Source organism: Theobroma cacao, chromosome 1 (assembly GCF_000208745.1).
Source record: "Theobroma cacao cultivar B97-61/B2 chromosome 1, Criollo_cocoa_genome_V2, whole genome shotgun sequence".
NCBI classification, from domain to species: domain Eukaryota; kingdom Viridiplantae; phylum Streptophyta; class Magnoliopsida; order Malvales; family Malvaceae; genus Theobroma; species Theobroma cacao.
Genome location: NC_030850.1, coordinates 16719939 through 16743303, shown reverse-complemented (window position 1 = coordinate 16743303; position 23365 = coordinate 16719939). Strand labels below are relative to the sequence as shown.

The 23365-nt window shown below is 31.4% G+C and overlaps 2 protein-coding genes and 1 long non-coding RNA gene across 6 annotated transcripts; 1 reads left to right on the top strand and 2 right to left on the bottom strand.

Annotated features, from left to right (window-relative positions):
- Window positions 1499–7125, bottom strand: LOC18612771 (purple acid phosphatase 15). Of its 3 annotated transcripts, XM_007049693.2 has the most exons (8): window positions 6676–7121; window positions 6303–6494; window positions 4712–5045; window positions 4343–4560; window positions 3756–3946; window positions 3161–3445; window positions 2419–2570; window positions 1499–1723 (listed from the first exon to the last, which is right to left on the bottom strand). In XM_007049693.2, the coding sequence occupies exons 1-7, from the start codon at window positions 6950–6952 to the stop codon at window positions 2424–2426; spliced, it is 1644 nt and encodes a 547-aa protein (XP_007049755.2). In that variant the 5' UTR covers window positions 6953–7121; the 3' UTR covers window positions 1499–1723; window positions 2419–2423. The 3 variants fall into 3 exon arrangements, with proteins under 3 accessions (XP_007049755.2, XP_007049756.2, XP_017969622.1); XM_007049694.2 differs by having other exon boundaries at window positions 1529–2570; window positions 3103–3445; window positions 6676–7125; XM_018114133.1 differs by having other exon boundaries at window positions 1529–2570; window positions 6676–7120.
- LOC18612770 (protein XRI1) lies at window positions 11427–15259 on the bottom strand. 2 transcript variants are annotated; one of them, XM_018114359.1, is made up of 9 exons: window positions 14875–15259; window positions 13990–14045; window positions 13755–13874; window positions 13516–13655; window positions 12980–13043; window positions 12789–12891; window positions 12668–12708; window positions 12426–12509; window positions 11427–12153 (listed from the first exon to the last, which is right to left on the bottom strand). In XM_018114359.1, exons 1-9 carry the CDS (start codon window positions 14892–14894, stop codon window positions 11876–11878), a joined length of 906 nt encoding a protein of 301 aa, XP_017969848.1. In that variant the 5' UTR covers window positions 14895–15259; the 3' UTR covers window positions 11427–11875. The 2 variants fall into 2 exon arrangements, with proteins under 2 accessions (XP_017969848.1, XP_017969849.1); XM_018114360.1 differs by lacking the exon at window positions 14875–15259 and adding an exon at window positions 14203–14348.
- Window positions 20011–21075, top strand: LOC108661874. The gene is made up of 2 exons (XR_001927767.1): window positions 20011–20050; window positions 20925–21075. It is a non-coding gene; the product is annotated as an uncharacterized LOC108661874 (long non-coding RNA).

The following is a 23365-nucleotide window of genomic DNA, read 5'->3' as shown; positions in this document are numbered from 1 at the left end:
TTATTTATTACAACTGTTACCGCAGCATACCGTACTCAAGATTCTGGTAATACAAATTGATCCTTCTTCCTAAATAGAGGATGTTGGCTTCTGGATGCTAAATTTGGAAGTTGGTTATCTTACAGTGCGCTGTAGGCGGTGTGGTAAGTGTACAAAAACGTCTTTACACGCGCTAAGGGATTGTTGAAAGTCCAAGAATTCATGGCTACAGATTCATCTAGCACTAGCTTCTAGTATTTTCTTTCACTTAGATTTAAAATCTTGACTATTGGAGAATCTGTCCAGTGGGTTATTATGGGATGGTATTCTATGGAGTGTAGTATTTGCTTATGCGCTATGAATGATTTGGTATTGGCGCAATCTAAGTCTCTTTAAGGACACCTTTACTTTGCTTGCCAATGCCAGTCAACGGATCCGAACAAAGGCTAAAGAAGCTTGGGATGTCTTATGAAGAAATGAAATGCGTTTGAAGGATGAAGTAACGATTTCTTGGAAGACACCACCTGAAGATTAGGTTAAGTTGAATATCGCGGAAGGGCTAAGGGACAATATGGCTTGGCTGCAATGAGAGGGATAATTTGAGATGCTAACGGAGGTTGGATTGCAAGTTTTACATATAAATTCAATATCTCACATTCTTTGACTATTGAAATGTGGGCGTTTTTTCTTGGATTGTTGCTGTTGGAACAGAGGGTTTAGAAAGATTATAGTTAAGTCAGATTCTTTGCTTGTACTGCAAAAAATTGCAAATCCTTTGTCAAATTTGGACTCAAATTCTCATTTGCTAAGGGACATAAGGAATTGATTCATCGTAAATGAGAATGTTCAATCATTCACGTTCATCCTGAAGTCAATCAATGTACCGACTGGTTGTCCACACATCATGACAACCTTCTTATAAGCCTCCATAATTTTGATCTTCCTCCATCGGGGATTCTATGCTATATTTTTGTTAATAAGTTAGGAATAAGTTGGATTAGAATGATGTAATCGTTATTTGTTGATTATTTTTTCTCGTATAAAAAAAATTTAAACTTAATAAAAATATTGATAAAGAAATCATTTCAACATAATATTAAAAATATAAACTAACAAATTATTTTTTAAATATAAAAATGAAGCTCCACAGTTCAACCACCACCTTCCATCCTCGAGGCTTGGAACCATTGTTAAAGAGTAGCCAAACGGACACACCAAATCTGCAAATCTAATGCCAACTTTATTCTTTTTGAAAGAAATAAGTGTTGATCGCAGCGGCAAATGAGCATGAACAGACCTTTTTTTTAGTTCAGTTTTGTTGAAGCATGCAAGAGAATAGAGATGGTTCGTTCAAAAGTTAAAGCTAACGGATTAAAGAAGCAATGGTGATGATAATGACTTTAACATTCTCTCAATTCAATCATTTTGTTTTAGCCACAGTCGGTAAACTTGCTAAGCTTTAGCTGTTAAATATATTTTATTTTGTATTACTAATTTCTCGAATATAAAAGCAAACAAATAAAAGCAATAAGGTGTAAATAAATAGTACTAACGGCACCGCAGCAAGAAAGCGCCAATGAACTTAGTAAACTTCTTTAATAATTATGTCTTTACTCTAAAAAAGAAACAAAAATCAAGGCTTACTTTCTGAAGGAGAAACGGTTGTTATTCTTTATAATGAAATGCAACTGTTAGACACAAAAAGCCCGGAAAAACTTGATAGCCACCATCAATGATCGACAGCCTGCAGACATGATAATATCGGGCAGAGTTAACACAAGGCACGGAAAATGACTGTTCAGGAAAGCCTTTTACTATGTTTAATGAGGTGGGGCAGAAGCTGTAGGCTGTAGCATCCTCAGAAATTCAGAATCAATATCAGCCAGAACCATGTGACTCAAGTCTGTAGACCAAAAAACATAATAATACCAGCCTAAGCCTACTCAGAAAGTTACATATATTTGGCTACTTGGGAGAAGCCAGGGGTGCATTAATGAACCATGATGCCCCATTATTGGGGAGGCCACTCTCTTCATTAAAGAAAGCTTAGGTAGGCTTTCGGCTTTACCACCAAGCAATCACTTAGCTAGATTCTGTTTGTTGATTTTGGGGTTTTTTGCGTTTGTATTGTACTCTAAACTGATATAAAGGTTCCTCATAATGCACAATTGTCCACCATTTCTGGGCAAAGCGTCCAGAAAAGTTAGTGATGTAGGAGAAAACTGCAAGTACTATTATGACTCTTGTTTCTCCTTGCACACATTCCATGAGCTGTATCGTATGTAACTATAGCTATCATGGAAAGAACTGAGGGAGAGAAAGAACAAGAGCAAGAGAGCTGTTAGCTGCTTTTTTCCGATTTTCTATCTGCCCAAAAGTACCTGGATCTTCACTGAAGCCCACCAAGAGCACAATGAATTTCCTTTGTAAGGTACTAACCTCACTTAACTGTCTGCAAACCAACGTTTTGGTAGCGTGTGATGCACAGGACAAATATCAGGTTGCCTCACTATGTAAATTTGATCGCCAACCTTAGTATTTGAGTCCTGGTTCCGATACCATGTCCATAGGGCCCAAGTCTCGTTCTTCACCTACAATCCATGTGTTGAAACCAATTAATGATCACAGCAATTCAGTCCAGAACATACCTATCACAGGCTCACCATAAAATTCAAAAGAGAGAAACTAGAAAAGTATTGTTACTCGTTTGAATTTTTAAACATGTAAACATTTTGGGTGACATTTTCATCTAATTGTCTTATATGACATTCGAGTTGAATGACAGTTTAAAATTGACCCCAATTGATGTATTAATTCTCATTTCCAATCAAAGACATGGAAGGATGATGGGAAATCAACACCATTTAACCGATCCAAATTTGTTTCTACATATCAGCCAATGCCTGCAAATTTTCCATCAATGCAACTTCATGAGATAAGCATAGAACAACTTTTCCTACAAGGTACATACATGATGAAGGGCACCATAACAATGTTGATGACTCTGGCATATTTCAAATCAAAGTTTCCCTAAGGGCCTTCAGAAAAATTGATACATAACGCAACACAGCACATGGCAACTAAAAAATTCAAATTTAATAGATCAGAATATATTGACTTTACTATGATGCTTCATCTGTTGAACAAATGCGTGAAGAGAGACAGAAATACACAGAGATACCTCCAGGATCCCATGGCCAAAGCTACTTTCTCTGAAAGCACTGTAATCAGGTTGCCGATCCCAACAGAACTTGCCAGCCGCTGGACCACTTGTGAAGTTTTTTGCACAAAAGCCACCCATATACATGTCATAAGTAGATGATGCCTCTGGACAGTTACCAGTTTCATCAGCATGTTCAATTGCCATCTTTTCACGGTTTCCCCCATCTCCTACTGTGATATGTACCGGTCCACATGGATCTAATGTAAAATTGTAAACTCGATTGGACCTCTCGTATGCATGAACCTAGTGACATTTCAAACAGAATATAATTTTGATATCACTAGGAAATAATAGACATTTAAGAAGAGTGGACTCCCCTTATAAGCCCTAAAGGAAAGAAACAACCCTATTCACTTATATCTTCAGATTCTATTTGTGAATTGAGCTGTTTTCTTTAAAATAAAACAATATTAGTTCTTGCCGTCCAATGCTTCATGTTGTTTAACTGCTTGCATCTTGAAGGTTAACCTTGGTCCCTCAATGATATGGAAAATATAATTGAATAATCATTGCCCCAATACCAACATAATATTAGTTAGTTTTCATCACTTACATGTCCATTAAGGACTATGTCAACACCATAACTGTATAGTAGTTCTTCCATTTCCACCCTCATACATTCTGCCTCTTTATAATGGGCTTTATACGAACTGTACCATGGTGGGTGCCAAGCAGCCACCAGCCATGGAGTCATGGATCTATCAACCTTAGCTAAGTCCCTCTCCAGCCACTTGTATTGCTCCGCTGCAGAAGAAATAAAACAAATCCCTTAGCAAGTGGTTAACACAATAATTTGGAAGGAGGAAGGGGGAGATGAGAGTTATTAATTTTATACTTCATATTAGACACAATACATACACACTCTTAAAATATGTTTGCTCCCTAATATTGTAGACTATAAGCTTTCTATAACTGCTTGCTTTATTTCAGAGTTATTAAATGCTTGAAACTATATATTATTCTTGCATATCATCAATTTATATAAACCATTGATCCCCTATAAGCAATTAATCATGAGGGTATTTAGAAACCTACTCAAAGAAGAGGTGCACTGTCAAAACTGAAAAGTAACAGAATACTATCCTTGGTACCATAGTGAAAAAGCTGTGTAGAATGAATATACAAGGACAGATGTAGTGCCTGATTTATTATAAGCAATATAGGCTCCAAGCATGATAAAATGTATTCCCCCTGCATTGAAGGAGTAGTAGAATGTGGATGACGATTCGCTTTCTTTGGAAGGGAATGCAAACCGAGAACTGTAAGCTACAAATCTCTGGTTCCCAGCTTGCTCCTCTATTTCATGGTTTCCTTCTACCACCATTATTGGAGTTTTAGAAATTAAACTCTGCATAAACCTGCAGAGACACATCCGATTAACAAAACTTCAGCAGTTTCTTGATTAAACTCAGACTTAATGAAAGGCAACTCAACAAACCCTTCTGTCTCCTAGCCAGAACCACAGAAGGAGATGACAAAAAGACAGAAGGTAATAATTCATTATCAGACCTCCCCCAGTAATCCCAACGAGGTTGATAGGTCTCATGTATTGGAGTATCAGGAAATGAGCAATCATAGCAGTCTGAGCCAGTACCATTTGTGAGGTACAGGTTTGCATAAGTTACATCACCAACCAATATAACTAGATCAGGATTGTTCCTTGTCAAATGACTAATTGTGTCAGTTGTATTATATGTTAGTCCAAGATCTCCCACAACTGCTATTCTCTTTGGGTAGCTTCGGGGACCAGAAGTTGGCAGGGTCCTGAAGTGATAGATATCACTCATGGCTGATATTGAAGGATCTCCACATCGATAATAATATAGTGTACTAGGTTTCAGCCCTACATAAAACGAAGAGCACAACACTCATTAAATGACCCAAATCAAAAGTCCTCATTGAGGTTATAAAAAGGTTGAACTCTGAATTTGGTCCCTCTACTATCTCAGTTCAGCAGTTTTAGTCTCTCTTAACCAATTTTAATGAACTTAATCCTTATACTTTTATTAAAAGTCAATTTAAAGACAACTGATAACGAAGTTAAACTTCCGTAGTTAAATTCAGCTGCGTAGCTTTTTTTAATGATGTGACATACTAACTTGAATTTTTTGATCACATGGCACACATTAATTAAAAAAAAAAAAGCTTTACTTTTTATAAAAAAAACACTAGAAATTGTTTTCTTAGAATTTAAAAAATATTAATTATTATTTAATTAATATCAAATATGATGTTTTCCAAACTGATATGTATTACATAGTCAAAAAATTAAATAACCCAGTATGCCAGAACATCACCCAAATGCTACATCATCCAAGTTAAAGGCCAAACTTGACAACCTTGTCAATTGTCCTTAAACCAACTTTTAATAAAAGTGTAGGAATCATATTCATCAAAATTGAGGTAGAGGAACTAAAATTGCCGAATTGAGATAGTAGAAGGACCAAGTTCAAACTTCGGCTCTATAAAAAAGGTTAGGAGGGAGACAATCCAATAGATTAAGTTACTTATAAGCAATCAAATTGGGAAGTATTCAGCAAAAATAGGGGAGAAAAATGCCTGCAAAGAGCCATTAAGATATGATATTTTTTCAAGAGTAGAATGTTTGAAAAGATATCACTTTTCATTAAGTACTAGCCTTCAATAGTCATCAGGAATCCTTAATCAAGTATCTTAGCAGAACTCATGCAGTATCTTGAGCCCAAATGTTTTTGCATATCAGAATGATGTGATAAAAATAAAAATTGGATAGTAATAGCATTTAAAGTCAACCTTGCTACTTCAAATGCAAACTGCATTGTAGAAAACGTAAATTAGATGAGACAACTCCTCCATCAAATTGTCCAACCGGTAAACACTATACCAATCCAAAAAGCAACAAGAAAAAGGCCAAAAAGTATTAATTAGGCTTGTCTTTGTTATGCCTTCTTTGATTTTAAACCTGTTCCTATTAATGGATTTCATCAAATAACATGATCACTTTTTTGTCCCTACTTTATACAGACAAAATAAAATTCAGTGGAACCAAAATATTGGACCTATCTTTCAATTTGAAATCTATATGACACTGAATTAAACTAAGACAATCACTACACCAAACCTGTGAGACGAACATGGTGGATGATCCCAGAAGTATAATTCTTAAGGCCCTCAAACAGGTAAAGTTGATTATACACCAAAGAATAGCCGATGGCTTCATGAGTTAGTGGAAACCTTGACCTCCCATAACGAACCAAACTCGCAACAGCATTAGGGTTTAAAGGCTTTATGTTGTTACCAATTTGGAATTCCCCTGCAAAACATTTCCAATATCTAACTCAGTAATAGATTAAAAAAAAAAACAGAGACAAAGGCAGAGATAAAGCAAAGACGCCGCTAAATTAAAATATGAAAAGAAACGCAAAAATAAGAACATAAAAAGTTTGGGTTTTAAAGAATTATGGCGGATTCAGAGAGGATTTTGGAGGACCAACCTGTGACCCATGAGATCCAAACAGAGTCGTAACTAACGGAAAGAGAGACCGAAATCTGCTCGGGCTCGAATCCTTTGACGCGGCGGAGGACACGGGGATCGGTGTCGGGCAAATCGACGGCGTTCCCGCGCAAGCTGACGTCGTAAGGGACGGTTACGGGGTCGAAAGGCCCGTCAAGGGTGGAGGGAATCCTCTTGGCGTCGGCAACTACTAACGCCACGACGTCGTTGATGGCGATGATGGAGAGTAGGAAAAGGAAGGAGAGCCAAAACATCATCGGAAAGAGTAGCTTGGACTTTCCATGGAGAGGGAGAGTGTGAGTGTGAGTAGAAAGTAATATTTTAACGTTGGAAGGTGGAATAAGGGGAAGCTGACGTGTGGATTTTGTTGACAGTTAGTAACCGCTTCAGCTTACGAACCTTGTCCTCATCGTTTTCTTTTTCTCTAATTAAACAACTCTTCCTTGGACCAGACAGCAGTACATGCCTCAATCAATTTGATTTTTGTAATTGCACTAAACATATGAGTGCAAAGGACAAGACCCTGTTATTTCCATCCTTTTTTTTCTCTTTATTTATCTCCTATTCTATTCTTTATTTTTTATTATCCAATATACTGTCAATGAAGATAAAAATAAAATATTTTATTTTATTTTGATATAATATTTAAAAAAAATTTAAACTATTTAAAATATTTTAAATAAAATTTATTATTTTATTATATTCAATCAAATTCATTTATTTTTATTTAAATCAAATAATTTTTTTTATAACTAATAGTTGATTAACTGTTATTGATCAAATATTACTAACATAAAGGGATGAAAATATAACGTGATTATATCATCATACCATATCACTATCTATTATGACATGTTAATATGTTACGTTACCGTTATATAGTATAAAATAACAAAGATTTATTTTTTAAAAAAAAAAAACTCATTTTAAGTTTTTCTAAATAGTTAAGAAGTTTTTTTAAGTATTATGCATTTTATTATGTATTCATGTATCATGAAACCTTTCTCGGGTGCTTGTTGATTTTTTTTTTTCTCTTGGAACTTTTGCCAAGTAAATCAAGATACACCTCTAAACAGATGATGCCATTTAATTAGAGTAACGGAATTAATTTACTGAGAAGCTCCTTAAGCTAATAATGGAATCAAAATCACTCCCTACACCGAAGATTGGACGAGGCTATCCTAGGTGGGCTTCAAGCTCAGTAAATTAATTCCGAAATCAGTCCTAACAACACAAGCCCAAGAAGGCAGTCCATTTCAAGAGTGGACACCAATGGTCCAAGCCCGAAATCACCACCAGACGGCAGTTGATACAAATTTAATAAATAAGGTCATGCATTGATTCTATCCGGAGAAGCCTTAAATTTAATAAATAAGGCCTTCTTATAGTGAAAAAAAAAAAAAAAAAAAAGAACAAAACATGTGTATGTATGTCTGATTTCATATTAATAATTTTTCTCTGGTTGAGAGATGTATTGTACTTAGCATGGAGTGATTTCGAGGTGTGGACTTCCAATGAACTTGCTTGCATTCATCAAGATTTCAACAACAACAACCCAAGCTTAAAAGTGCTGTGGGTGCTTAAGACAGCTTTCACAAGCTTCAAGCATTCTGCATTCTGAAGTCTGTACCACGAAAAAGTGAACATTTTCCTCATCAAAATACACTGCCCAAAGTTCTTCAGAGCATTAATATATGTCAGTCGAAGCCCAGAGACCAGACAAGAGCTTGCTGCATCACGCTGGCCACAGCCTTAACTTTTGGACCAAGAGGCAACAGGTATGAAAAGTGATGATGAGCATGGTAACTCTTAACACTTACACAGTATACAATAAAAGGCTCTGTTTTCCAGAGTCCTTTGCCTTTTTCTATTTGGCTTAAAACCTTTCAGATCAAACAAGCGTGCTAATATATCTATCTTTCGACTAACAGCCACTGTAGTCAAAGCAGAGTTCACTCAAGCTCATATCTACTATTTGGAAAATGTACAGGGCATAATAAGAGACTTACCATTCGTTCTATTTCGTTTTCTAAGTATAATCACACTTTAAGCTCTTGTAATATAAAATTTTTTGCCATAAGCCCTTGCATAAATTTGTTGTCAAATTGAATGGAATAGCTTTACCAAAATATACAAAAAGTTTGAGAAATAAGAGCCTGTTTGGTTTAATGTTTTTTTTTTAACTTAAAAACTATTATTAAATTTTTATAAAAAATAATAACTTTTAAAATTAAGTTAAAATTGTTTGGTAAACTGTTTATCAAAATAAATTATATAAACTATAATTTCAACTAAAATTACCATAAAACGTATTCATGTTATTTTCAATCACCTAATAAACTATAATATAATGCTTCTAGTTTATATATAATTTTATATATTAAAATCAAATAAATTAATTAAAAAAAACAACTTTTAAACTTGTATAATAATAATAGTATTAGATTTTTGTTGATCTAACAAGTAATCGGACCATGATATTTCAATTTTTTAAAAAATGAAGAAGAGAGAAAATGATGTATTTAACATTAAAACCCTTTTTGGTAAAAAGAAAAATTTTAAATAGTATCTAAACGTAATTTTGAATTTTAATTTTTTTTCTTTTAATCTTTGTAAGAATAAAAAAATTATAAATTTTGATATTCTATTGTTGGATCTTTTATTTTTTTATTAGTTTTTATAGAGAGAGGTGGAGAAGAGAGAAATTATGATTTTTGTTGAAGAATAGTAATTTGTAGAGAGAAGGAGAAGAAAGGGAGATTAATTAAGAACGGGATATTTCTTGAAAAATTAATGTGTTTTTAGAAGAAGAAAAGATAACTCCTTCCTGAAACTTTTTTTTTAACTCTTTTTTTAAAAATTTTATTCTTAAAATTTTTTTTTTTAAGTTTCTCAAAAGATCATATTGATAAGTTAAAAAAAAATCAAGTCAAACAAGCACTATGAAAAGAATCAACTTCAGCTTTGAATGCAATAAAAACATTTTTAAAAAAAACCCTTAAAGATAAAATATTTTAAAAAATAATTATCTTTATAATTTTAACTATTTTAACCAAGTTTGATAAAATTACTCTTAATAAAATTACACGCTACGATGTTACATGTCATGTATAAAACCATATTACACGTCATGTAAAAAAATATGTGACATATCATAATTAAGTTGTTATATACCATGTTGAAAAAAATATTGTTGTTACACGTCATGATTAAAAAAATTATTACACGTCATATTGAAAAAAAAATACTGTTATTATATGCCATGTTGAAAAAAATATTATTGTTATACGTTATATTTAAAAATATTGTTACACTTTAATGTCTAAAATGTTATTGTTACTTACAAACCAAAACTTCAAATCCTCTTGAACTCTCTTCATTTCTTTTTATTTTTTTAACAATTTGACATTGATTAAGGTGTTTTTAACATATTTTTATAAATCAAAACATAGATTTTCTTATTTAAATACCTGTTTCAACTAAAAATAAAAATAAATTCCTTTAAAAACCTAAGTTTATAAATTTTAATTTTTTGAATTTATTATTATCTAGGTCCCGAATTGATTCAATTAAAAGCTATTTCAAACATTTATAATCATTTCTACCAATTTAATTTTATTCAAAATACCTAAAAATTAAAATTTTCAAATAATCACCCACCCAAGCACATCAAAACTATTGCTTGATGTCTTGAGAGCTCAAGAAAGAAAAATCTAAAAATACGAAAGAAAAAACTCGAAAGCATAGCAGACGAATACCGAAGAAAGAAATCGATAAAATTTGAGAGACTGGGATGGTAAGAGAGAAAAATTAAAAAACACAAATAAAAAAATTTATGATAAATAATTTAATTTATTTGAAATAATTTCAAATGCATTTTTGTCAAGTCATAGTTAAATATGATTAAAAGCAGTTGAATTTATTTTGATAGTTATTTTTAAAATATCCTTATCAAGAAAGACTATTTCTCGTAATTTCCTCAATACAAAAAGGGAAAAGGAAAACGAGATTACTAACATCATCCAAGGAAACGAGAAACTTTCTATGTCCGGTTCAACCATGAACAAACGAGAAAGGACAACTTTCTTCATGAGAAGTTTAATAGCAGCAAGTTATAAAAAGCTGAACAAGGTGGACAAATTCTCTTAAACTACTAAGAGCAAATCTTAATATACAGAAAAAGGAACAAGACAGACATTGTTTCATTGAATTTTTCCTGGTATTAGTAATTAAGTGAATAATACGTGAATGAAAAATCCTATCTGTTCGGGCAGAAATTCACCAAAAGTCACTATTATCTCCAAGCTTGGTATTAAAGCTTAGTCTGGTGTAAAGACACCGAAAAACTAGTGTTATTTTAACTATAACCAGAAAGGCCTGCAGTAAAACAGTAAATATTCGTGAAAGCAAAGAGAGAGATCAGAGATCCATTGTTCCTCTCTCAGGTGCTCTGTTAACATGATAATTAACTTGGCAATCAGGGTAAAAAGGAAAAGAAAAAAAGAAATTGCGTGTATGTTGGAATTTGGAGCTCCAAAATCCTTCTGAGGCATGAGTATCAACACCAGACAAATAACTATCTACTGTTTGAAACTTGAATTGAATCACCCGCTGACCCCAAACTAATATCAGGCAAAGGCTAGCACAATAAACCATACAATATAGATGTTTAAGCAGAGATATGCGTTAGCAAAAGATGTGTGACAACATAAAAGTTGATACTAATGATCCTTTACACAGCAATATACTTATGTTGTCATTGAGTTAGAGAAAGAGAGAGAGGTCAACCATACAAGCTTATGCTTTCACTACATGTAAAAGACATTATCTAGATATACCATGTGAATACACAAGTTCTGCATGTTAGCGAAAGCATTAATTAGGTCTTTTCCAAAACCAAAAGAACATAGGTGGATCTCAGACATCATGACTTTCATTTAGAGCCTAAAATAAAGCCACCATGTAAAAAACAACTATTTGGCACCTAGAATAATACTTGGAAACATAAACACTTTACTGTGTATTATGACTTCCAAGATGTCCAACAAAAAAATGCAGTATCAGCTTCTATACTAGTCAGACCCAGGAATAATACAGAGATACTCTACCACAAGATTTAACCCGGAGGGAGATCAAAGGACCATAAAAAAGAAAGTTCAGAAGAACACTTATCTACTCACTCAGCCTTTGGTTCTCATTATTGTGATGCTGCCTTTTCCTCCTTCAGTACGAATTTTAGTTTTGCCAACAACAGGCTTCCCAGAAAAAGCAGAAGTTGGAAAAGCAGCAGCAAGATCTTCATTGCTTTGTTTTGATTTTGAGGGTGGTGGAGTTCGGATTCGCTGGTTTATATCCTTCAAGGTAACATCTCCATGGAAACCACAGGGTTTAATGAAAGCAAATGGATAGGCCACAGAAGATGCTAGCTTAGGGGGTGTCCGTATGAAAGACTTCCTACCTAAATGAGCAAAATCCAATCTGACAATGTTAATCTTAATTAGAGCAATTGAAAGTTTAATGTAAAAGATGGTAGGTCATTGAAGTCCTACTTTAAGGACATGATATTTGAAATGGACACACACAATTTATAAAAGCTTATACTTTTCCTTTATAACAACAGCAGGGGAAGGAGATGTACTGGAAAAAAACAGGCCAAAACATAACAAACAGAAGGAAAACAAAATTCAACAGACATAAACAACAAAGAGAGAGAAAAGAACAGATCAGTACCTTTGAAAACAACATTTCGGGGAGTTCGAGTTGCCTGCTTTTGGACAGCATCAGCGCCAGGCTCAGGTTGGGCATTGCACAACTCTACGAATGGAGAATCAAGTCTCATAAAGTTAAGATAATATGCAATTTAGAGAGAGAGAGAGAGAGAGAGATGATGAAACAATGACACACAAGACTTGAGAATAAAAGATGAAGATAACAACAGCACACATTCCCTCAAAAGGAAGGGTCTCGTGTACCTGAAATATCAATTGGAACATCAGATGCCCCAGTAAGATTCCTGAATCTCACATTATAAAGCAATCAGAACATATTGATAACATGATCAGACAAAAATGTTGAAAGTCAATAGAAGCATACATATCATCAGAGCTAAGAAGCATCTCTGCATCATTAAAATATTCAGCAAGCCACCCTTCACACGATTGATCAAGGCCCTCATAACTGGAAGCTGATGCATCTTCTGCAATATTTTGCTTTGATTAAAAACCCAAATACAATTCAGTTCCAGTTGATTATTATTTGTATGAAAATGAACTTGCAAGAGATACCTGAAAATCCCGCAGCCCACTGTGATGCATCAGGCAAAACCTCTTCAAATGACTCATCCCTCTCCTAAGCATGGAAAAAAAGAAACAAATAAACAAAAACATTGCAACACCCAGCCTACATAAACCAATATTCAAAAGTTTTAATTACATCTCACGAGAAAGTAACTAAACATAGATCCAACATGCACATTTTTCAAAGGCCACCACAATAGGCAACTTCTTGAAAACAATGAATGAATGAATTATAGGAAAGATAAAATTTTGAAGATATCAGCAACCTCTAGCCAGTAGATAGAATCATACTAGATTGACCAGTGCAAACCAATTGCTGATTGATGCACAAAAATGATGGGGATGAAATAGTTTTCCTTCTCAGTAATATAAAACAATTTACAATTAACTGATATGTTTTCTAACATCAGGTTCCATATCTAGCATATGATTCTCGGTCAAACTTTCGAAACAAAGTTTAAAGATAGCAGCTTGAAAAATATACCTTCATGTTTTCGGAAATAAAACTGTTATCTAGCACTCACCCTTGATTTTAGGAATGCAGATGGCATCTCTTCACAGACAAGGGAAGAATCTATTGCATGAGTGTCGAATTGAAGCATTCTGCGCCTTTTAACTTGTGAAGAGGTCTCCCTCCTATCTTCTGGTTCCTTGCTGATATTATCTGAAGTTCACCATCTTATTACTTTTGAAGGAAAAGGAAGAAAAGCTAGTATTACAAAGACAAGAAAATTTCCAAGAATATCAACAGAACAAAGGTTACCATTATGTGCAACATGGTATGACAGATCCCCACATTCCTTAACAGGAGTTGTTTCATCAAACATGTAGGAAAGGTCTTCCTCATTCAAGGTCACTTGAGTCCATACACCTTGGGAGGCGTCTGCTCAGATGTTATCCAGACGTCACTAATCATATTTTCTTAAATCTTTTTTCTTACTTCGCTACTTCAAATATGTTGACCTGTATATAAATTATTGTCTGAGGTATTAACTTACCAAAATTGGAGTTCTTTTCAACACCATAATTCTCCCCATGCCAATTCCAAGGCTCCCTGCCACCAATCACACAATAAACATAAAAAATACATCTACACCATATTCAGGCCAAAGCAAAGGGCCAATGCAGATGGACTTCACAATGAATCATCCAACGCTTGACCTAAAAGTGGACTTCATGATACATTTTACCAGCATGAAGAAAAACCTTACATAGGCTTGGAACAAATAAGTTGAGAATTAAATCACCAACATAATCCATAAAACTACATAGATATAAGGGGGGAATAGTGAAATGGAATATTATCCCGATGAACAACAGCAAACAGTAAACATTTCCACCACACAAGTACAACCAAAAAAAAAAGGAAACAGTAAAATTGAAGCATTGGATCCTATAATAGTGCCCCAAACAAACATCACATGTAGAATAATAAAAAGGACACTTGTACCATTTGGATCCAGCAACAAGGAAAGGGGATCATAATCTATATGTTTTTCAGCATTGATGTTTAAGCTAATCAAAAAGCACAAAAAAGGGGATAAGAAAAAAATTAAAAAACAAAGACCCACCATTTTATTCAGAGCCCACATCGTCACTCTCTCACTCTACCATTTCAGTTACAGTACAAAAAATAAATCCAACATATCCCAACTTCAAAAATTGAAGGGGAAAAAAATCGAAGCAAAGACATTTACCAAATGCAGCATTTAATCCATAAAAAAACGTAAAATCAAGCAAAAACCCATCTAAGAAACACCAGCATTCATCCCCCAAAAAATGCAAAAAAAAAAATTATAATAAAAACTTAAAAAAAAAAAGAACCCAGAAACAATCATCAGAAAAACACGCATTTTAAAAACCAAAAGATAAAGGAAATTTACTGATCATTGTTGTAATCCATTCCCTCTGCTTCCCTTAAAAACTGAACCAAAGCACAGCCTGCTTTTCTTCTCTGTTTTTTTTTTTTATTTCTCAGTCTTCACTTCTTCAACAACACCATCAAAAGTAGCCGTTACACAGAGATCGATTTTTTTTCCCTTTCAACTATTTATCAAAGCAAATCCACCAACACAAATGCAGATATAAATAATAACAAAATAAAAATATAATATCTATAAAGCAGTAGAAGCAGCAACTTCACTGCCTTGCTCTTGGGCCTTCGCTTGAGATATGTGCTGTAATAATACTCTGGTTAAAACAAAAAGGCGCCGTCTCTCTCTCCCTCTCTCTCTTCTATTTTTCCTTTTTCCCCTTTTTGTTTTAACCTTTTTTTTTTTTTAACAACTGTCTTTCAGTGAAAGCATTTTAAGGGTTCTATTTTTGTTAACACGTCATTAATTACGGTTAGATTTCCTACCAAAATTTAAAAAAGAAAAAGCAGTGCATTTTCCTACTTTTTGGTGGGTTTTTTCCCGGGGGTGAGGGTGGGCGTTGGGGCGTCATTCACGCGATTGTTTTGCGGGCGTGGGTCAATGGTCCAATTGCCCAAGGAAAACTGTCCCCGGGTAGTTTGAACCTGCCTTGTTTGGTTTGGTCCATTTAAGGGCACTAGGATTGAGGCGCGTGGTGCTCGGGCTTCCCCAAAAAAGGACTGTGTGGTAGTAATAAGGACGTGAGAAACTTCCTGCTGCAATTAAGATGGGTCCTGTTTTTAGTTGGCGGTGAGGTCACAATGGGCTTAAAGAAAATGGACCCCTCATATGAATGAATCGAATGCAATGCAATCAATTCTTTCTTCCTCCTCTCGTACATATTAATAATAATATAAATATAATAATTATCAGATCATCACAAATTTAAGACATAATAATAAAGAAAACTAGATAAGAAGATAATAACAAACAATCTCGATTGAATTAATTAATTTTATTTATTTATTTATGTATTATTTACTATTTATTTGTTTTATATACGTCTAAGGAAGTGGTCCATTGCTTCATTTCTATATATTGCCACTTGCACAATGTGTTTTGACTTAGTAAGTCAAAAATTGCACACTGTCTAATGCGAACTTAACATCTTTGCCTAACATAGAGGATAATAAATATGAGAATAGTGGAAAAGTCATTGTATTGTCTCTATATTGTACAAGATATCTATCAAACTTCAATCATATTTTAATCCCTTTACCTAACATTTAAGATTATCATTCATCTTTCTAAAATAAATAATAAAAGATTACTATAAATATTGACTTCAAAGACTATAGAAAAAGAGTACAATGTGTGTGTATATATATATATATATTTAAATCACTCCAATCAGTGTACATATACTCTCATATGAAGACATTTACTCTTTATATTTTGATATTCATTGTAATTAAAGAAAGGCATTAAAGACAATATGATTAATGTATTATATTTTTAAAGTTTGACAAGAATAATACATTAAATAAAAAAATGTTTCTTAAAATAATACTTTAATTAACTTTTAACAAATATGTTAATTAGATATTATTCTATGTGTCTCTCTCTTGAAATAAAATTCTCAGCTAACAAAATCAACCACTTCTTATGCCAAAAAACTAATTACTTCTCAAAAGACCAAAAACTCTTTGCAATTTAATAAGCAAAAAATGCCTTCAAGATGTGATTTTTTAGAAACTTTTTAATTATATATATATATATACACACAAAAACACAAGTAATGTCTTAAAGATCTTAACAATCAAAAGAATAAATATTTCTGATTAAATACTAAAATTCAGACAGTAAAATAATTGATTTAAGCGAATAGAGAAAATTAAATAATCTATGGAGGCAGCTGGAAAAAATAATAACCCTTCACTCCAAGCCAGCATAGTAATGGAGAAAGCCATAGGAAAAGTGAATACAACATCTTCACCAGCAACATAGCATCCTCCCAACAAATGAACCTGAGAATGAAAAATGTGATAACGAAACGGAATTATTTAAATTTGGCATTTTTTTGTAGTTTATTTTACATAAGATTTAAATGTGTGGAAAATCAAATCCTGCCATGTATATTGCTATCGAAGTTGTTGCTAAATTTTCAAGGTATAATATTTTAAAAATTCTCAAATTATTTAAGAAAATTCAGATAAATCATTATTCTTCTATTGTATTCAATTAAACCTCTATAATTTTAGTTTTGGATCAAACAGACTCTTATAACTAACAATTAATTAATTATCATTAATTAAAACATCACTTGTTATTTTATACACATATGATATTAACATGGAGGGTGAAAAATATCCCGCGATTATGTTATCATGTCACGTCACCATCTATTACATCGTGTTAATATGCCATGTCAATACCACATGCTATAAAATGACAAGTGACATTTTCACTAATGTCAGTTAGTTAACCGTTAGTTATATGGACCTATTTGACCTAAAATAAAAATTTAAAAACTTAATTGAAATCAATTAAAAAAAATAATATTTTATTTTATTTTTTTAAATAGTTTAAAAATTTTTTAAGTATTATATCAATATTCAATAAAATATAAACAAAACAAAAAAAAAATTCTGTTACACTTCTATCATACATGAATCTCATAAAATATATTTCTTTGTTGTCCAATACTTGAGTTGGATTTTTCCCGACTAATTTGCTGTTTAGATTATATATACACAAACCCATCATTTTATTTTACTTTTTAGATTATCATAAGTTTGGGCATCCATGATCTAATTTGCAAAATAAATATGAAAAACAGAAAGAAAATGTGATTAAATCGTTATGCAAAAAGGAGTAGATTAGAAAAGATAAAAGCAAGTAATTTACCTATTTTTGGGAATCAAAATACTTAAAACTCAATCTGCAAATTTATACAAAGAAGCATAATTTAGAGAAAAGATGAAAATATATCAAACGTTTGCAAAATGAAAATAAAATTCAAAGAAAAGATATAAATATACCTTAACGCCTGTTTAAATTTGAGAAGATAAACGCTATGGTGAACGCTATAGTAAGTCTAATCTTATTGTAAGGTCAATAAATAAATTTTTTTAAAAAATAATAAAAACCTGTTTAATAGGTTAACAGGTAAACAATATACATAATTTTTAAATTTATTCATTTTAGGATAACAACGGAGATAATTTTTAAATTTATTTAGTTTATTTTAAAAGTTATTTAACTTTTAATTTTATTTTATTTTTTACTTTAAACTATAAAAATATTATTTTTTAATATTAAAATTATATTTAATTAATTAATTTAATAAAAATTATTATTATCACTTGTTACGTTAACTCTCACACATTTACGTTAAGATTTTAAATTTGCTTATTTCACTTTTATAAGATTTTACGTTAATTCTTACAATTTTACGTCAAGCATTTTCAATAGTAACTTTCAACTAAAATTATCTTTATCTTTATTATTCTTTATTTAAAATAAAAATTTGAATATCGTTACATACTTTTAGCCCGATAATATAAATATAAATACTTATTTTTCATTTAAATTAGACTTTTTTACTTAATTAACTTATTACGTTAACTCTCACACATTTATGTTAAAATTTAAAATTTAGTTATTCCACCTTTATAAGTTTTTACGTCAATTATTACAGTTTTATATTAATGTAAAGCCCGACCTTATAAAATACTTGTCATGACATACATGTGATAGATAGCATGTTTGCATACTTGGAAAGGCCCGAAAAATCATCAAAAGTCGATATTGTATCAAATGGTACTATTAAATTGAATTAAGCCTCGAACTAGTCTAAATAGAGATCTTAAGATGAAATTGAGAATTTTATAACCCCAAAATAACTGAAAATGATAATTTGGAGTTTGAGGGCTGAATTGGAGTCAATTTGGAGTTTTCATGTTCTAGGGGCAAAATGATAATTTTGTCACTCGAGGACAAAATGAGAATTTTGTGAAAAGATTTTGATCACATTCGACTCATTGGAGTATGATTTGAGTTTGAGAGGTGAAAATTTTAAATTCTGACATTTTTGGAGTCCTAGGGGCAAAACGGTAATTTTACGAGTTTACGGTGGCAAAGTTGGAATTTTAGAATTTTACACCACCTAACACTTGTCATGCCCATGGATTTCAGCCATGAACATTTTACATTGTGGATAATTGAAACATTTTATGTGGTGGAGAGAGATTGCTTAATGGATAAGTATTACACATGGACCAATGGAAACATGTCATGTATCAAGCTTGGATTATTCTAGAATTTCCTTGTAAAATCTATTTAAAACTCTCTTAGTCTCACCCATATGGCCGGCCAAAGCATGAAGTGAAGAGGAAAGGAAAGAACACAAACCCTAGGTGGGAAAATTGAAGAAAAAGTGTGGGATTTCAAGGGATTAAGCTAATAAAGGTAAAATTTTGTGATTTTATCTTGTGATTTACACTACCCATGCTTTCTTTTTCATTTTTCATGCTTAGAACTCAAGTTTGCATGATGAACCCATGCTGGCCAAATTTGAGAGGAGAGGTTTTAAGCATTGATTTTGCTAGATTTCAAGCTAATTAAGTGTTTTTGGTTGTTTGGTAATAGAAAGTATGAAAATCTAGCAAGGAATCACTTTGTTCTTCACAAACCCACAAGAGGCCGAATTTTCTAGGAAGGATATTAAGGCTAAAATTGATGATATTTCATGATATTTTGGTGGTATTTAATGATTGGTGAGGCTAAAAATTTAATGGGAAATTTTGGCATGAAAATCTGAATTTTTACCTAATGTATAGACATGTGCGATTTATGGTTCGGACTAATAAATTGAATCATATTCATAGTCATTGAGGTATGTTAAGTATAATTGGAGTGTAGAAAGTGAAAGAAATCGATTTGGAGTTAAATTGGAGGTTTTAGCCAATTACACAGAGAATAGTACGAATTAGGTCGAATACTGTATTTAAACGGCTATTCGGACATTTTGCATCACATTTCGTGCATTCATATAGATTTATAGAGCCTGAAATAGTTTATGATAAATTGACACAATTTATTGAAATTCGTGTCAAGTATGATGTATAGGTGGTAAGCCCTCTAACAAGGGTAAAGAGATTGTGCCCAAAGATCAGGAATAGGAGTATATCGAACTCCTAATACTGTGAGTAACCTTATCAACATCTTAATTATTTAAAGTACGTTTTATTTGATTTTGTGAAATTTATGGAAAATGAATTAAATGATTAATTTTTCGATTTTATAAACAAAATGTGTTTAAATGAAATAATTTTATAAATTGTTTTGAAATTAAATGATGGCTTTGAAAATAGAGTAATTGGAGACCACTTAATGTGTTGTAAATTTATGGTTTTAATTGATTGTCTATGACACTATGGGCATGATTGGCTGGTTGGTAATTGCATTGAAATACGGATTGTTGATTTGCCTTGAAAGGCTGTGAATTATAATAATTGGCATATCATGTTATTGAATTTTATTGATTAGTGGGATAATTATTAGCTTACTGCAGTGGGTGGGTTTCCATGGACTAGCCTATTAGAGGGGCATGGTAAACCCCGTTATATCTTAGCTCAATATGAGAGGCGCGGGTGGATAACTCTTGAGGTTAACACTTTAGAGTTCACTTCACGCTAAACCACCACGTGAGGGTGAACTCAACCAATGCCAAGGAACGACTATGTTTTCAAAATAAAAACATGATTTATGCGTACAAAACTTTTTTTACAGCCTTGGTGGACTTGGTTGGGACAGCCCTCGATCAAGGTATCCCTGATAACTGGGTATGAGAATGATTTTGGCACGAGCCAAAACTTTTAAGAAATTCATAAGCCATGTTAATTACTTGATTTATATGAATTGATTTTATTTGGTTAAAACAAGTTGAAAGGTGATGAATTTTAGTATGTTAAACTGTTTTATTTGTCTCCATTTACTCGACTTTAGATGGTTTAGATGGTATATGCTTACTCACTGGGATTTTATAATCCCACCACTCTCCTTTTCAACCATTTTAGGCCCGAGGTAGCCTGTTGATAGCAGATATCGTCAAGGATTATAGTTGGCTTTACTACTCCAAAAACTGTAGGTTTACTGCCTTTGTGTACTTTTATTCTTTATGGGCCCACGAGTCACTATAAAGTAAATTTCATATCCCGGTTATCTGTATTATAGTACGTATGAATTTATTTAACTTTTACATTACAAAAAATTATTTACCGATGACTCTATAAATATTGTTTTATAATAAATTAAAATATTTTATTGAATATTTTTATTTTATTTAAATAGTTGCAATATCATTTTTAATAAATGTTTTAGACACCCAAATTTATTTTAAATCATGAAATATGTGTTTTCCACTCATCTACTACATCTTTAGTTGGGTTCGAAAAATTTCGAGAAAAAATAACGAAAACGCCCCTATGAGGCGAAAATTATTTTTTCACGGTTTTGAAAGGAAAAAAGCTTAAAATTCTTTAAAAACGAGGTTTGGCGATGATTACTCACAGAGGAGATGAAAAAAATGGTACTAAAGCCTTGCGGGGTTCCAGTTGGCACTCCGAGTAACGAATGTCTACCGGGACGTCGCGGCTGTTGTCACGGGCTTGAGGGGAGTACTGGGTCGTGACAGTTAAGATTTATTTTTGCCAAATTTGAACTATAATTATTATTATTATTATTATTATTCTTTATTTTAAAATTAAAATTTATATATTGTTAAACATTTTTAGACCCTAAATATATATCTAAATATTTATTTTTTACTAAAATTAAATTTTTTTTTACTTAATTGAATTGTTACGTTAACTCTCATACATTTACATTAAGATTTAAAATTTAGTTAGTCCACTTTTATAAATGTTTACGTCAATTATTACAGTTTTAAGTTAAGGCTTATCTATGTCAATTTTGAACTATAATTATTTTTATCCTTATTATTCTTTATTCAAAAATTAAAATTTATATATCGTTAAACACTTTTTGTTTGAGAATATAAATTTAAATATTTGTGTTTCACTACAATTAGATTTTTTTTACTTAATTGACTTTTTATGTTAATTTTTACACATTTACGTTAAGATTTAAAATTTAGTTATTCCACTTTTATAAGTTTTTATGTCAATTATTACAGTTTTACGTCAAGACTTTTTTATGTTAATTTTGAACTATAATTATTTTTATCTTTATTATTTTTCATTTAAAAATTAAAATTAGTATATCGTTAAATACTTTTAGTCCGAGGATATAAATTCAAATATTTACTTTTCACTAGAATTAGATTTTTTTACTTAATTGACTTGTTATGTTAACTCTCACACATTTACGTTAAGATTTAAAATTAGTTATTTCACCTTTATAAGTTTTTAAGTTAATTCTTACAGTTTTACGTCAAGGCTTTTTTATGTCAAATTTGAACAATAATTATTTTTATCCTATTATTTTTTATTTAAAAATTAAAATTTATATATCGTTCAACACTTTTAGTCTAAGAATAAAAATTTAAATGTTTGTTTTTCATTGAAATTAGATTTTTTTACTTAATTGACTTGTTACGTTAACTCTCACACATTTACGTTAAAATTTTAAATTTGCTTATTCCACTTTTATAAGATTTTACATTAATTCTTACAACTTTACGTCAAGCCTTGTCAATAGTAACTTTTAACTATAAATATCTTTATCTTTATTATTCTTTATTTAAAATAAAAATTTGAATATCGTTACATACTTTTAATCTGATTATATAAATATAAATGCTTATTTTTCATTAAAATTAGACTTTTTTACTTAATTAACTTATTGCGTTAACTTTTACACATTTACGTTAAAATTTAAAATTTAGTTATTCCACCTCTATAAGTTTTTACGTCAATTCTTACAGTTTTACGTCAAAGTTTATTTATGTCAATTTTAAACTATAATTATTTTTATCTTTATTATTTTTATTTAAAAATTAAAATTTGTATATTGTTAAATACTTTTATTCCGAGAATATAAATTTAAATATTTATTTTTCAATAAAATTAGATTTTTTTACTTAATTGACTTGTTATGTTAACTCTCACATATTTATATTAAGATTTAAAATTTAATTATTTCATCTTTATAAGTGTTTACATCAATTCTTACAGTTTTACGTCAAGATTTTTCTATATTCATTTTGAATTATAATTATTTTTATCCTTATTATTCTTTATTTAAAAATTAAAATTTATATATTGTTAAATACTTTTAGTCTGAAAATATAAATTTAAATATTTATTTTTCACTAAAATAGATTTTTTTACTTAATTAATTTGTTACGTTAACTCTCACATGTTTACGTTAAGATTTAAAATTTAGTTATTCCACCTTTATAAGTTTTTACGTCAATTCTTACAGTTTTACGTTAAAATTTATCTATGTCAATTTTAAACTTTAATTACTTTTACCCTTATTATTTTTATTTAAAAAT

What these genes read in the sequence shown, in the direction of transcription:
- LOC18612771 (XM_007049693.2), bottom strand. Translation starts at nt 6,952, where the DNA reads ATGATGTTTTGGCTCTCCTTCCTTTTCCTACTCTCCATCATCGCCATC. An exon ending in CGTTGGGATTACTGGGGGAG is followed by an intron (nt 4,561 to 4,711) that starts GTCTGATAATGA and finishes GTGTCTCTGCAG; the next exon opens with GTTTATGCAGAGTTTAATTT. An exon ending in TTGGCCATGGGATCCTGGAG is followed by an intron (nt 2,571 to 3,160) that starts GTATCTCTGTGT and finishes CATGGATTGTAG; the next exon opens with GTGAAGAACGAGACTTGGGC.
- LOC18612770 (XM_018114359.1), bottom strand. Translation starts at nt 14,894, where the DNA reads ATGGATTACAACAATGATCA. An exon ending in TGAAAAGAACTCCAATTTTG is followed by an intron (nt 13,875 to 13,989) that starts GTAAGTTAATAC and finishes ACATCTGAGCAG; the next exon opens with ACGCCTCCCAAGGTGTATGG. An exon ending in GTGGGCTGCGGGATTTTCAG is followed by an intron (nt 12,892 to 12,979) that starts GTATCTCTTGCA and finishes AAAATATTGCAG; the next exon opens with AAGATGCATCAGCTTCCAGT.